Source organism: Coregonus lavaretus (genome assembly GCF_964263955.1).
Source record: "Coregonus lavaretus genome assembly, chromosome: 6".
Taxonomy (NCBI): Eukaryota; Metazoa; Chordata; class Actinopteri; order Salmoniformes; family Salmonidae; genus Coregonus; species Coregonus lavaretus.
The window spans coordinates 39,744,466-39,758,396 of NC_139993.1; the positions used below are offsets into that span (position 1 = coordinate 39,744,466).

The 13,931-nt window shown below is 47.6% G+C and overlaps 1 protein-coding gene across 1 annotated transcript in view; it reads left to right on the plus strand.

Annotated features, from left to right (window-relative positions):
* gpc5b (glypican 5b) overlaps nucleotides 1-13,931 on the plus strand; it is a gene marked incomplete at its 5' end in the record, with an annotated part of 95,870 nt that overhangs the window by 25,790 nt on the left and 56,149 nt on the right. The window contains 3 exons of the mRNA XM_084163359.1: nucleotides 10,267-10,415; nucleotides 10,823-10,882; nucleotides 11,117-11,239. Of these exons, the coding sequence (XP_084019485.1) occupies nucleotides 10,267-10,415; nucleotides 10,823-10,882; nucleotides 11,117-11,239 (332 nt within the window). The remainder of the gene's footprint in view (nucleotides 1-10,266; nucleotides 10,416-10,822; nucleotides 10,883-11,116; nucleotides 11,240-13,931) is intronic.

Genomic DNA, 13,931 nt, shown 5'->3' on the forward strand with positions numbered 1-13,931 from the left:
CATTAAAGTTATAGACTGATAATTTCTTTGTCAGTTGGCAAACGTACAAAATCAGCAGGGGATCAAATACTTTTTTCCCTCACTGTATGTAGCTACAGTAAATCATGTGTTCGTTGAAAATTAACATAATCTCTTCCGCCTTTCTGACTACTGCTACAGAGCCCCTCTCTTTTCCCCTCCATATTCCATTCACTACCTCTATCTTTTCCTGTTTCCTTTCCTTGTCTTACTCCTGTAACGTGGTTTGTTGGGCCAGGTTTCCAGTTGGCCAGGGGCATGGGGAGAGTTGCCTCCTCAGCACATCCACACAAACTATCCATTAGCCTATCTAGTTAAGTGTAGCCAGGTGCCTGACGCAGCAGAAACAGCAGCAGGCCAGAGCAGACAGACACACCAACCTTTCCTCCCTCCCTCCCTCCCTCCCTCCCTCCCTCCCTCCCTCCCTCCCTCCCTCCCTTCCCTCCCCCACCACAACCTGCCAATCACTCCCTATCTGCCAAAACACAAGGTAGAGAGGAGAGGAGGTGTCCATAACACTCAGTGATGAGAGAGACTGGAATGATGATAGACTTCAGAAAAACCCACCCAACACAAACACTGCCTAACATTCTCTTACATGTCAGCATTATTTTCAACTCTTGCACCAGGTATTTCTGTAGCGTGGGAGATACTGTGGTAATTAAGAATCCTAGAATCCTAATGAATACATCCTGTTGATTTAAGTGAAAATGCTCAGAAACGCTTATTTGCATCAGCTAATTATATTATCGAGGTATAAAGGATTGATCAATCCTTAGAATCCAGACTGAAAGCTTTGGAGGAGCTAAGCCAGAGTTTGGCTGGGCCACGGGGTGGCAGAGTCTCTGATGGGATCTTGATTGACGGGACGCAGGGGCACTTTGGTGATGTCACTCAAGCTCCACCAGTCTTTTGATGAGTGAGAGTCCACTTTATTAGCATGAGCATACTCTTTGTCCCGTAGAATTGTGGGTTTTAAACTGTGTATTTGTGTTCTGGTCTGGCATTGAGCTGTTTTGAGGCTTCCTAAAGGATCTGCCAGCCATTCAGTGGGTTTCCTCTGGTCCTGTCCAGACGTCTATGGCCCCAGTGAATCCCCTCAGAGAGTGTCTGTAGGCAGACCGCGGCCTGCCCTCCAGAATGCAAATCCAACTCTGGACAAAGACTCCTCGCGCTGGCTGGGCAACCCCTTCCCACAATGCTTTGCAATGCAGGGCCTGGGACAGAGTGATGAGAAAGTTTCTGTGGCTAATCTCTGGACAGAAAACCTCTATAGGAACGCACGCATAAACGCACACACACACACACACACACACACACACACACACACACACACACCCACACCCACACACACACACTTGAGTAGGTCTAGCCTCTAGCTTTCAGAGAACAGTTCCTAATAGGGTGTCACGATCGTTTACGAACGAGAAGGACCAAGGCGCAGCGTGATAAGCATACATGTTTATTTAACGAATGAACATGCGACAAAACAACAAACGAAACGTGAAGTCCAAGGTAACACACCAACATACCTTACACGGAACAAGATCCCACAACCCACTAGTGCCAACAGGCTACCTAAGTATGGTCCCCAATCAGAGACAACGAGCTACAGCTGCCTCTGATTGGGAACCACCCTGGCCAACATAGATCTAAACGATCTAGAAACTAAACATAGAAAACACAACATAGAAACTACACACCCTGGCTCCAAAGGTGCGGACTCTGACCGCGCAACCTAAACATAACAGGGTAGGGGCCGGGTGGGCATTCCGCCTTGGATGCGGATCCGGATCCTGGAGCTGGACCCGACGACGGTGGATCGAACTGCTCTGGCTCCGGAGTGGAGCCGCTGACCGGAGCTGGATCAGGCACTGGTGGAACAGGCACGGGCCGTGCCGGACTGGACACACGCACCACTGGCTTGGTGCGGGGAGTAGGAACGGGCCGAACCTGGCTGATGACGCGCACCCCTGGCTTGGTGCAGGAAGCAGGAACGGGCCGGACTGGGCTGACGACGCGCACTACTGGCTTGGTGCGGGGAGCAGGAACGGGCCGTACCAGACTGGCGACGCGCACCACTGGCCTGGTGCGGGGAGCAGGAACAGGCCGGGCCGGGCTGGCGACGCGCACCACTGGCTTGGTGCGAGGGACAGGCACAGGTCGGACTGGGCTGGCGACGCGCACCACTGGCTTGGTGCGAGGGGCAGGAACAGGCCGGGCCGGGCTGGCGACGCGCACCACAGACTTGGTGCGAGGGACAGGAACAGGTCGGACCGGGCTGGCAACGCGCACCACTGGCTTGGTGCGAGGGGCAGGAACAGGCTGGGCCGGGCTGGCGTCGCGCACCACTGACTTGATGTGAGGGACAGGAACAGGCCGGACCGGGCTGGTGACGCGCACCACTGGCTTGATGTGAGGAGCAGGAACAGGCCGGGCCGGGCTGGCGACGCGCACCACAGACTTGGTGCGAGGGACAGGAACAGGTCAGACCGGGCTGGCAACGCGCACCACTGGCTTGGTGCGAGGGGCAGGAACAGACTGGGCCGGGCTGGTGACGCGCACCACTGGCTTGATGCGAGGAGCAGGAACGGGCCGAATCGTACTGGGAACACACACCACTGGCTTAGTGCGGGAAGCAGGAACGGGCCGGACCGGCGACACGGACCACTTGATTTGTGCGAGGAGCGGGACTGGGTTCCTTCATTAACCCCCGCTCCTTCTGCTGCCTAACCAGCTCCTCTCGTCGTGCCTCTACACTTTCCTTCTGCTCCCTCTGAACCAATGACCCCCCTAATCTGGTGGCCTCCTCTGCTAAACAGCGGAACCGCTCTATCGCGGCCTCCTGCTGCCTCGTCGTCCATGGCGTGAGCCCCCCCCCTACATTTTTTGGGGGATTGTCTCCCCCCCGTGATCCTGGCCTCCATCCCTCTTGCCAGACTCTCGCTCATCTCTTCCCAAGTCCATCCTCTCTCCTCGTCACGCTGCTTGATCCAGGATTGGTGGGATCTTCTGTCACGATCGTTTACGGACGAGAAGGACCAAGGCGCAGCGTGATATGCATTCATATTTATTTCACGAATAAACACACGACAAAACAACAAACGAAACGTGAAGTCCAAGGTAACACACAAACATCCCACTACCCACTAGTGCCAACAGGCTACCTAAGTATGGTCCCCAATCAGAGACAACGAGCTACAGCTGCCTCTGATTGGGAACCACCCTGGCCAACATAGATCTAAACGATCTAGAAACTAAACATAGAAAACACAACATAGAAACTACACACCCTGGCTCAACATTTAAGAGTCCCCAGAGCCAGGGCGTGACATAGGGGTGACAGTGGCAAGCAGATTCCCTCGCTCTTTGGCTTCCCTTTTATAAAAAAGAGGAGGTTCCCCAGATGTATACAAACCCATTTTCTTTATGTGCAAAGAAGAGATACAGATGAATACACACACACTCTTAATGTCAGTGAGTTGGAATGCTGTCTAATCTCTGGGGAATGCAGTTTGTGTCTCTATTGGTCTCAGTGTCCCAGCTTCACGTGGCCCTGCTGCATTACAGGCCTCAGTAGCAGAGCATTCTGGCAACTTCCAAATTTCACTGTTTCAGAGCACCCTACTTACTGTCCAGTAGCCAATTGAGCTAATTCCATTAGAGGGCCTTTAAAGCCTGTCCACAGCTGTGTGGGTGGGAGTGGTAAATGGGATCCCTGTCACACCGGCCTATAACTCACTCCCAGCTACAGTACTCTCCACCGAAAGCTGGATGAGAGAGAGAGAGAGGGAGGGAGAGAGAGAATACACCATCTGAGCTTTTTGTTTTGGGCAGGCCACCGGTTGCTGATGTATTTAACCTCGGCTTGTACTCCTCCTCTCTCTCTCTCTCTCTCTCTCTCTCCGTCGCCCCCGCCAGCATCCGTCCAATTAGTCTTAAGAGGAAAGGAAAGAGAAGTGCAACACCATAGCAGCATCCACATATCCACTGGCCGTCTGTTGATATCATATCCACTGGCCCTCTGTTGATATCAGTTGTCTACACTCTTAGAAAAAAGGGTTCCAAAAGGGTTCTTTGGCTGTCCCTATAGGAGAACCCTTTTTGGATTCAGGTACAACTCTTTTGGGTTCCATGTAGAACCCTCTGTGGAAAGTAGGGCCGGGAAGATACCAGTATCGCAATATTTTTTCCATGGCAAAAATGAAAACATGAAGCAGGCCAAATTCTTTGGTCGTTTAAAAACCTCCTGTATGTAAAATATTGTGTGCTATAGCTTGGAAAATAAGTAAATGTGACTCTGGATGACAACATAATGATGTTTGTTCCCAACTTTAGGGTTGTTTTCCTAAAGAAGTTAAATCCGCTTCGTGTTTTGTTTCCTTGCCACGATACTAACGAGTATCGTGATACTGGTATTGTCCTGGCCCTAGCGGAAAGGGTTTTACATGGAACCCAAAAAGGTTCTACCCTGCACCAAAAGTGTTCTACCTGCAACCAAATAGTGTTCTTCAAAGGGTTATCCTATGGGGACAGCAGAATAACCATTTTAGGTTTTAGATAGCACCTTTTTTTTCTAAGAGTGTAGTGAGTGGATCATTCCTCTCTGTGCAGTATCATAGTTCTGTGTCTGTCTGATTTTAGACAATAATAATCTCCATTGTGTCCCTGATGATTTCCATAGCATAAGCCCTGCACATCTGCAACACATCTGCAAAAGTCACTTATCATTGTGTTGTCACAAACTGTAGAGCATTCAATGTGTCAAATCGGAGGGCCTGTTGTCTGGACTTGTTGTCTGGACACTATCCAGGTCTGTGCCCAAACAGTTTGAGCTTCTACTTCTAAAAATCCACCTTTCCAGAAATAAATCTCTCACTGTTGCCGCTTGCTACAGACCCCCCTCAGCCCCCAGCTTTGCCCTGGACACCATATGTGAATTGATTGCCCCCCATCTATCCTCAGAGTTCGTACTGCTTGGTGACCTAAATTGGGATATGCTTAACACCCCGGCCATCCTACAATCTAAATTAGATGCCCTCAATCTCACACAAATTATCAACGAACCTACCAGGTACAACCCTAAATCCGTAAACATGGGTACCCTCATAGATATCATCCTGACTAACTTACCCTCTAAATACACCTCCGCTGTCTTCAACCAGGATCTCAGCGATCACTGCCTTATTGCCTGCGTCCGTAACGGGTCCGCGGTCAAACGACCACCCCTCATCACTGTCAAACGCTCCCAAAAACACTTCAGCGAGCAGGCCTTCCTAATTGACCTGGCCCAGGTATCCTGGATGGATATAGATCTCATTCCGTCAGTAGAGGATGCCTGGTTGTTCTTTAAAAGTAACTTCCTCTCAATCTTAAATAAACATGCCCCATTCAAAAAATACAGAACTAAGAACAGATATAGCCCCTGGTTCTCCTCAGACTTGACTGCCCTTGACCAGCACAAAAACATCCTGTGGTGTACTGCATTAGCATCAAATAGCCCCCGCGATATGCAACTTTTCAGGGAAGTTAGGAACCAATATACACAAGCAGTTAGGAAAGCAAAGGCTAACTTTTTCAAACAGAAATTTGCATCCTGTAGCACTAACTCCAAAAAGTTTTGGGACACTGTAAAGTCCATGGAAAATAAGAGCACTTCCTCCCAGCTTCCCACTGCACTGAGGCTAGGAAACACTATCACCACCGATAAATCTACAATAATCGAGAATTTCAACAAGCATTTTGCTACGGCTGGCCATGCTTTCCACCTGGCTACCACTACCCCGGCCACCAGCTCTGCACCCTCCGCTGCAACTTGCCCATGCCCCCCCCCGCTTCTCCTTCACACAAATCCAGACAGCTGATGTTCTGAAAGAGCTGCAAAATCTGGACCCCTACAAATCATCTGGGCTAGACAATCTGGACCCTTTCTTTCTAAAACTAGCCGCCGAAATTGTCGCAACCCCTATTACTAGCCTGTTCAACCTCTCTTTCGTAACGTCTGAGATCCCCAGAGATTGGAAAGCTGCCGCGGTCATCCCCCTCTTCAAAGGGGGTGACACTCTAGATCCAAACTGTACAGACCCATATCCATCCTGCCCTGCCTTTCAAAAGTTTTTGAAAGCCAAGTCAACAAACAGATCACCGACCATTTCGAATCCCACCGTACCTTCTCCGCTATGCAATCCGGTTTCCGAGCTGGTCATGGGTGCACTTCAGCCACGCTCAAGGTCCTAAACGATATTATAACCGCGATCGATAATAGACAGTACTGTGCAGCCGTTTTCATTGACCTGGCCAAGGCTTTCGACTCTGTCAACCACCGCATTCTTATTGGCAGACTATATAGCCTTGGTTTCTCAAATGACTGCCTCGCCTGGTTCACCAACTACTTCTCAGATAGAGTTCAATGTATCAAATCGGAGGGCCTGTTGTCTGGACCTATGGCAGTCTCTATGGGGGTGCCACAGGGTTCAATTCTTGGGCCGACTCTTTTCTCTGTGTATATCAATGACGTCGCTCTTGCTGCTGGTGACTCTCAGATCCACCTCTACGCAGACGACACCATTTTGTATACATCTGGCCCTTCATTGGACACTGTGTTAACAAACCTCCAAACGAGCTTCAATGCCATACAACACTCCTTCAGTAGCCTCCAACTGCTCTTAAACACTAGTAAAACTAAATGCATGCTCTTCAACCGAACGCTGCTTGCACCCGCCCACCCGACTAGAATCACTTCTCTCGACGGGTCTGACCTAGAGTATGTGGACAACTACAAATATCTAGGTGTCTGGTTAGACTGTAAACTCTCCTTCCAAACTCACATTAAGAATCTCCAATCCAAAGTTAAATCTAGAATCGGTTTCCTATTTCGCAACAAAGCCTCCTTCACTCATGCTGCCAAACATGCCCTCGTAAAACTGACTATCCTACCGATCCTTGACTTCGGCGATGTCATTTACAAAATAGCCTCCAACACTCTACTCAGCAAATTGGATGTAGTCTATCACAGTGCCATCCGTTTTGTCTCCAAAGCCCCATGTACTACCCACCACTGTGACCTGTACGCTCTTGTTGGCTGGTCCTCACTACATATTCGTCGCCAAACCCACTGCCTCCAGGCCATCTATAAATCACTGCTAGGCAAATCCCCGCCTTATCTTAGCTCATTGGTCACCATAGCAACACCCACCCGTAGTCTGCGCTCCAGCAGGTATATCTCACTGGTCATCCCCAAAGCCAACACCTCCTTTGGCCGCCATTCCTTCCAGTTCTCTGCTGCCAATGACTGGAACAAATTGCAAAAATCTCTGAAGCTGGAGACACTTATCTCCCTCACTAACTTTAAGCATCAGTTGTCAGAGCACCTTACCGATCACTGCACCTGTACACAGCCCATCTGAAATTAGCCCGCCCAACTAACTCATCCCTATATTGTTATTTATTTTGCTCATTTGTACCCCAGTATCTCTATTTGCACATCATCTCTTGCACGTCTATCATTCCAGTGTTAATACTAATTGTAATTATTTTGCACTATAGCCTATTTATTGCCTTACCTCCATAACTTGCTACATTTGCACACACTGTATATATATTTATTTCTGTTGTATTTTTGACTTTGTTTTGTTTTACCCCATATGTAACTCTGTGTTGTTGTTTTTATCGCACTGCTTTGCTTTATCTTGGCCAGGTCGCAGTTGTAAATGAGAACTTGTTCTCAACTGGTTTACCTGGTTAAATAAAGGTGAAATAAATAAATAAAAAATTATCTGAAGATTGGCGCCGGAGGGGATGGCTGCCGTTTTACGGGCACCTATCCAATTGTGCTATTTTGTGTGTTTTTTCGCATTGTTTGTAACTTATTTTGTACATAATATTGATGCTACAGTCTCTTATGACCGAGAAGAGCTTCTGGATATCAGAACAGCGATTACTCACATCGAAATGGACAAAGATTTTTTCTATAATGATTCTGACTTGACGGATATAATGCTGCTCCCTGACAAGGCCCAAATCGCTGTCATTCGCGTGAAGAAAATAATGGCCGGGCCATGAAATACAAGGGATGCAGATCAGGGTGCCTTGTGAGAATTTGTTGGTAAGTGGGTAACTCGCCTCTACCGTCTGTTCTATTGGCCAACATGCAATCACTGGAGAATAAACTGGATGAGCGCCGTTCGAGACTATCTTACCAACGGGACATTAAAAACGGTAATATCTTACGTTTAACCGAGTCGTGGCTGAATGACGACATGGATAATATACAGTTGGCTGGGTTTTCCGTGCATCGGCAGGACAGAACAGCTACGTCAATAACAACTGGTGCGCGATGTCTAGAGTACCTCATGATAAGCTTTAGACCACACTATCTACCAGGAGAGTTTTCATCTATATTTTTCGTAGCCGTCTATTTACCACCACAAACCGATGCTGGCACTAAGACTGCACTCAACGGGCTGTATAAGGCCATAAGCAAACAAGAAAATGCTCATCCAGAAGCTGCGCTCCTACTAGCCAGGGACTTTAATGCAGGCAAACTTAAATCCATTTTACCTCATTTCTACCAGCATGTCACATGTGCAACCAGAGGAAAACAAACTCTAGTCCACCTTTACTCCACACACAGAGACGCGTACAAAGCTCTCCCTCGCCCTCCATTTGGTAAATCTGACCATACAGTGCCTTCGGAAAATATTCAGACCCTTTGACTTTTTTTCACATTTTGTTACGCTACAGTCTTATTCTAAAATGGATTAAATATATATATATATATTTTACCAATCTACACACAATAATGCATAATGACAAAGCGAAAACAGGTTTTGAGAAATTTTAGCAAATGTATTACTAATAAAAAACAGAAATACCTTATTTACATAAGTATTCAGACCCTTTGCTATGAGACTCGAAATTGAGCTCAGGTGCATCCTGTTTTCATTGATCATCCTTGAGCTGTTTCTACAACTTGATTGGAGTCCACCTGTGGTAAATTCAATTGATTGGACATGATTTGGAAAGGCATACACCTGCCTATATAAGGTCCCACAGTTGACAATGCATGTCAGAGCAACAACCAAGCCATGAGGTCGAAGGAATTGTCCGTAGAGCTCCGAGACAGGATTGTGTCGAGGCACAGATCTGGGGAAGGGTAGTAGTAAAATGCACATGACAGCCCGCTTGGAGTTTGCCAAAAGGCACCTAAAGGACTCTCAGACCATGAGAAACAAGATGAAACCAAGATTGAACTCTTTGGCCTGAATGCCAAGCGTCACGTCTGGAGGAAACCTGGCACCATCCCTACTGTGAAGCATGGTGGTGGCAGCATCATGCTGTGGGGATGTTTTTCAGCGGCAGGGACAGGGAGACTAGTCACGTTCAAGGCAAAGATGAACAGAACAAAGTACAGAGAGATCCTTGATGAAAACCTGCTCCAGAGTGCTCAGGACCTCATACTGGGGCGAAGGTTCACCTTCCAACAGGACAACGACCCTAAGCACACAGCCAAGACAACGCAGGAGTGGCTTCGGGACAAGTCTCTGAATGTCCTTGAGTGGCACAGCCAGAGCTCGGACTTGAACCCGATCTCTCTGCTACCGTACGACAAGCAGTACCCGGAGCGCCAAGTTTAGGTCCAAAAGGCTCCTTAACAGCTTCTACCCCCAAGCCATAAGACTGCTGAACAATTAATCAAATGGCCACCCAGACTATTTGCATTGACCCCCCCCCCCCCCTATGTTTTTACACTGCTGCTACTCGCTGTTTATTATCTATGCATAGTCACTTTACCCCTACCTACATGTACAAATTACCTCGACTACCCTGTACCCCCGCACATTGACCCGATATCGGTACCCCATGTATATAACCTCATTATTGTTAATTTATTCTGTTACTTTCTTTTTCTTTTTTCTTTTTTTACTTTAGTTTATTTAGTAAATATTTTCTTAACTCTATTTTCTTTACTGCATTGTTATTTAAGGGCTTGCAAGTAAGCATTTCACAATAATGTCTATACCTGTTGTATTCGGCACATGTGACAAATAAAATTTGATTTGATCTGAGGACCCTCTTTTTTCACACAGACTAATTTCCTTCTCTACACACCCCTCCCTCTCTCCACCTCTCTCTACCTCTCTCTCTGTCTCTGTCTCTGTACTCTCTCTTTCTCCCCCTCTCTCTCCCCTCTCTATTATCTCTCTCTCTCTGTCTCTCTCCACCCTCTCTCATATCCCTCTCTCTTAGGTTGATAAAGTATGTGGGCCTCTCACAGACACTCCGTCAGTGACAAGCATACGTCCCACCCTGGAGGTCATGACCTCCGTGACCACCTCCCCGACCTCAACGCCCTCCCCAGCCGAGGTCACACTGGGCCGCTTGTCGCATACCAGAAGGTGAGAGAGAGAGGCGGCCATAGTGGTTGTTCCACTGCCTTAGAGTGGTTGGTGTTATATCAATCAATCAATTTTATTTTATATAGCCCTTCTTACATCAGCTAATATCTCGAAGTGCTGTACAGAAACCCTGGTTGGCATGCTGTATTCCACTACTGTCCCCCAACATGTCTTTACACGTTGCAATATGAGTTATTTATAAGCACACCTTTGCCATATATATATTTTGTCAAGCAATCTCTCTTTATCATTATTATTTATTTACCTTTTGAAGTTTGCTCTCTCTTCCCTCTCCTTCGCTTTGCCTTGTGTTTGATTTACATTGCACCCCTGCTATTCCCACACCATCTCCTCCTCTCTCCTTCTCGTTCCTCCCTCTCTCCTTGACCGGGATCACGTCCTCCCAGGTCCTTACCTCTGAAACCATCCAAGATTGATAAGCCTAGAAGTCTGAAAAAGATCTCTAGGTAAGCATGGAGCCCAGCATCTCCCACTCTCCCATTATTGTGTCCATCTGGGATGGAGTACAGGGGTTGACCACTAGCGACACATTATTTAATCACCTCAATAAATATAAATATACTTAGGTTCTATGATATTGTGGTTATGATCAACACCCTCTCTCTTTCTCTCTGTCTCCCTCTCTCTCTCCTCTCTCTCTCGGTTTCTCTCTCTCTCCCTGTCTCTCTACTCTCCCTCAGAGAGTTTATGGGCTATATTCAGCGCTACAGGTCCTTCTTCTCTGCCCTGCCGGAGATGCTGTGTGAGAGTGAGATGGTGGGGGAGGACTTCACCTGCTGGAGTGGGGAGGATGTAGTGGAGAGGTAGGAATGAACTCTTTCTATTGTTCTACATCTGTGTCCATCACACTTTTGTTACGTTCTCTTTACAGGACTTGTTGCCCATTAAAAGGGAGATGTTTTTAAACCAGGGGACTTTCCTGTAGACATTTGGTTGCCATGGATTTTGGGAGCATGGACCTGGACCTTTAGAGGATAGCGGGTTCGTTAGGAAGTTCTAGAGTGCATTCTCATGCAAATGACATTGGAAACTTCAGAGAAACACTTTCATAACAAGACACATGTTGCAACACACACACATAGAATATTTGTCGCTCTCTCTCCCGTAACCTGCCACTCTGTCCTATAATAACATTGGTCGTCCTGGTTACTGTTGAGCGGGACAGAAAGCCCATACAGCATGGACCTCTGTGTAAACATCTTGCTGTTAAGTGTACTTATCTGACCTCCCATTCTAACCAGCTCTCTCTCCAGTGGCTCCTGAGTGTTCTGGCCTGGTCCCCCCCCTCTTGCCCTGGTGCAGAACAGCTTTCCCCTCTCTGCTGTGCAGTAGGCAGAGAGACCCCATTCACCTAGGACTCCTGGGCTGGGGCTCCCCCACTATCCCATTTATGCCTCTGTTTTGTCCCCTTTTCCAGACAATTCAACTGGGATTTGTTCTATCCCAGTTGAATTCACTGGCCGTGAAGGAGTGTTGGACCCAGTGGAGAGTGTGCTTGAATTGCTTTGGGCTTGGGGTGCTGGTGGGGGTTGGTGGAGTCTCCCCTAAATAGGAACCGTGGAAACCATGTTTTGTAAGACAGAAGCATTCAATCCTCTCCAGTATTTTGTGTGCTTATTAGTTTGTTTAGTGGTTGTCTATAACTAGTACTGTATCAAGAGACATGTTAATCATTCATTGGATGTACATGGAATGTGCTCTTGCTCATAGTGGAATAGAATGTGGGATATATTTTGATAGACTGTTGAATTAAAGCAGTAGATCTTATCTGAACCAACGTCCATGAGGCAGAAGAACCATTAATAAAGGATGCTTATGTTTCTATGACAGTGGGTCATTAGAGATGAGAAATGCACGTCCAGAAAATGTGTGTCCATCTGAGTGTTGCTGTGCTTGTTTGTTGTGGGCTAGGGAGAGACGGAGGGGGTTCACTGTGGCTCCTTTGGGCCCTCTGTGTGGCACGATCAAAAGCCCCAGGCCTGGTGGCCATTCAGGTTCTGTGAACCGTGCAGAAGAGCCGAGGGGGCCTCCTCCTTCCCTCCTACTGTACCTGCTGCCCCCCCTCCCCCCTCCCCCTCTCCTGGGGGCCACTGAGAGAAGGGTCTGTTCTCTGGCCCTCTGGGACTGCAGCCTGGAGCCTGGCGGCTGGAGCCCAGCCAAGCACTGGCCAAAAGGAAAATAGCGTAAAGTTGGCAGCTAAAACGCACAGGAAAATGACTCTTCTGTCTCGGGATAAACGTCCGGGGTGAAAAAGTTTAACGAAAAAAGATGAGTGAGGACAAAACTAAAAAGTTGGTAAATTTGTTGAACACAGAGATTGATTAAACGTTTATTAAAAGTAAAACGTGAATAGTTTGGCAGGTAGCCAAGTTCTCCTTTTGCGCCGATGTGCTGGCGATTTGACTGACTTCACGTGACTTCCGTCTCGCTTCCGCATTGTCTCCGTGCTGCTGTGCTGTTTGTTGCTACTTGGCTACCTGCCAAACTATTCACGTTTTACTTTTAATAAACGTTTAATCAATCTCTGTGTTCAACAAATTTACCAACTTTTTAGTTTTGTCCTCACTCATCTTTTTTCGTTAAACTTTTTCACCCCGGACGTTTATCCCGAGACAGAAGAGTCATTTTCCTGTGCGTTTTAGCTGCCAACTTTACGTTATTTTCCTTTTTTCCATCGCAACTTTTTTCCCTTATTCAACTTTTTCACTCCGGACGCTTTATCTGGACATGGTTCATCAACATCTTCAACAGCCGAAGCTAAGTAGTAACATTAACATGATGTCTTCTAATTGCAGTCGCTGTACTCATAATATACAGGAGAACGATCGCCTTACGGCGAGAATAGCTGTGCTACAAGCCCAGCTTCAGACGCAATCGTTAGGCAAGGGTAATCTCAGTGTAGGAAAGGAAGAAACAGCGTCTGTGCCACCAGTAAGTACAGACAGTAACGTTAGTATAAATCCCCCCGCACAGTCCCCGCAGCCGGACAACTTTCTCATGGCTTCTGGAGGGAAATACTGTTGGAATGCTCAACCGGTGTCGCTCATTCAGCCGACAGAAACCTTCAACCGGTTTTCCCCATTATGTAGCGAGTCGGAGTCTGAGTCTGAGTCTTCTCTAGTCTCTACTCCTCCCGTTACGGGGTCTGAGACGCCGAAGGCTCCCACCATTAGCTCTGACAAATTGAAAACCCTAGTCATTGGCGACTCCATTACCCGCAGTATTAGACTTAAAACGAATCACCCAGCGATCATACACTGTTTACCAGGGGGCAGGGCTACCGACGTTAAGGCTAATCTAAAGATGGTGCTGGCTAAAGCTAAAACTGGCGAGTGTAGAGAGTATAGAGATATTGTTATCCACGTCGGCACCAACGATGTTAGGATGAAACAGTCAGAGGTCACCAAGTGCAACATAGCTTCAGCGTGTAAATCAGCTAGAAAGATGTGTCGGCATCGAGTAATTGTCTCTGGCCCCCTCCCAGTTAGGGGAAGT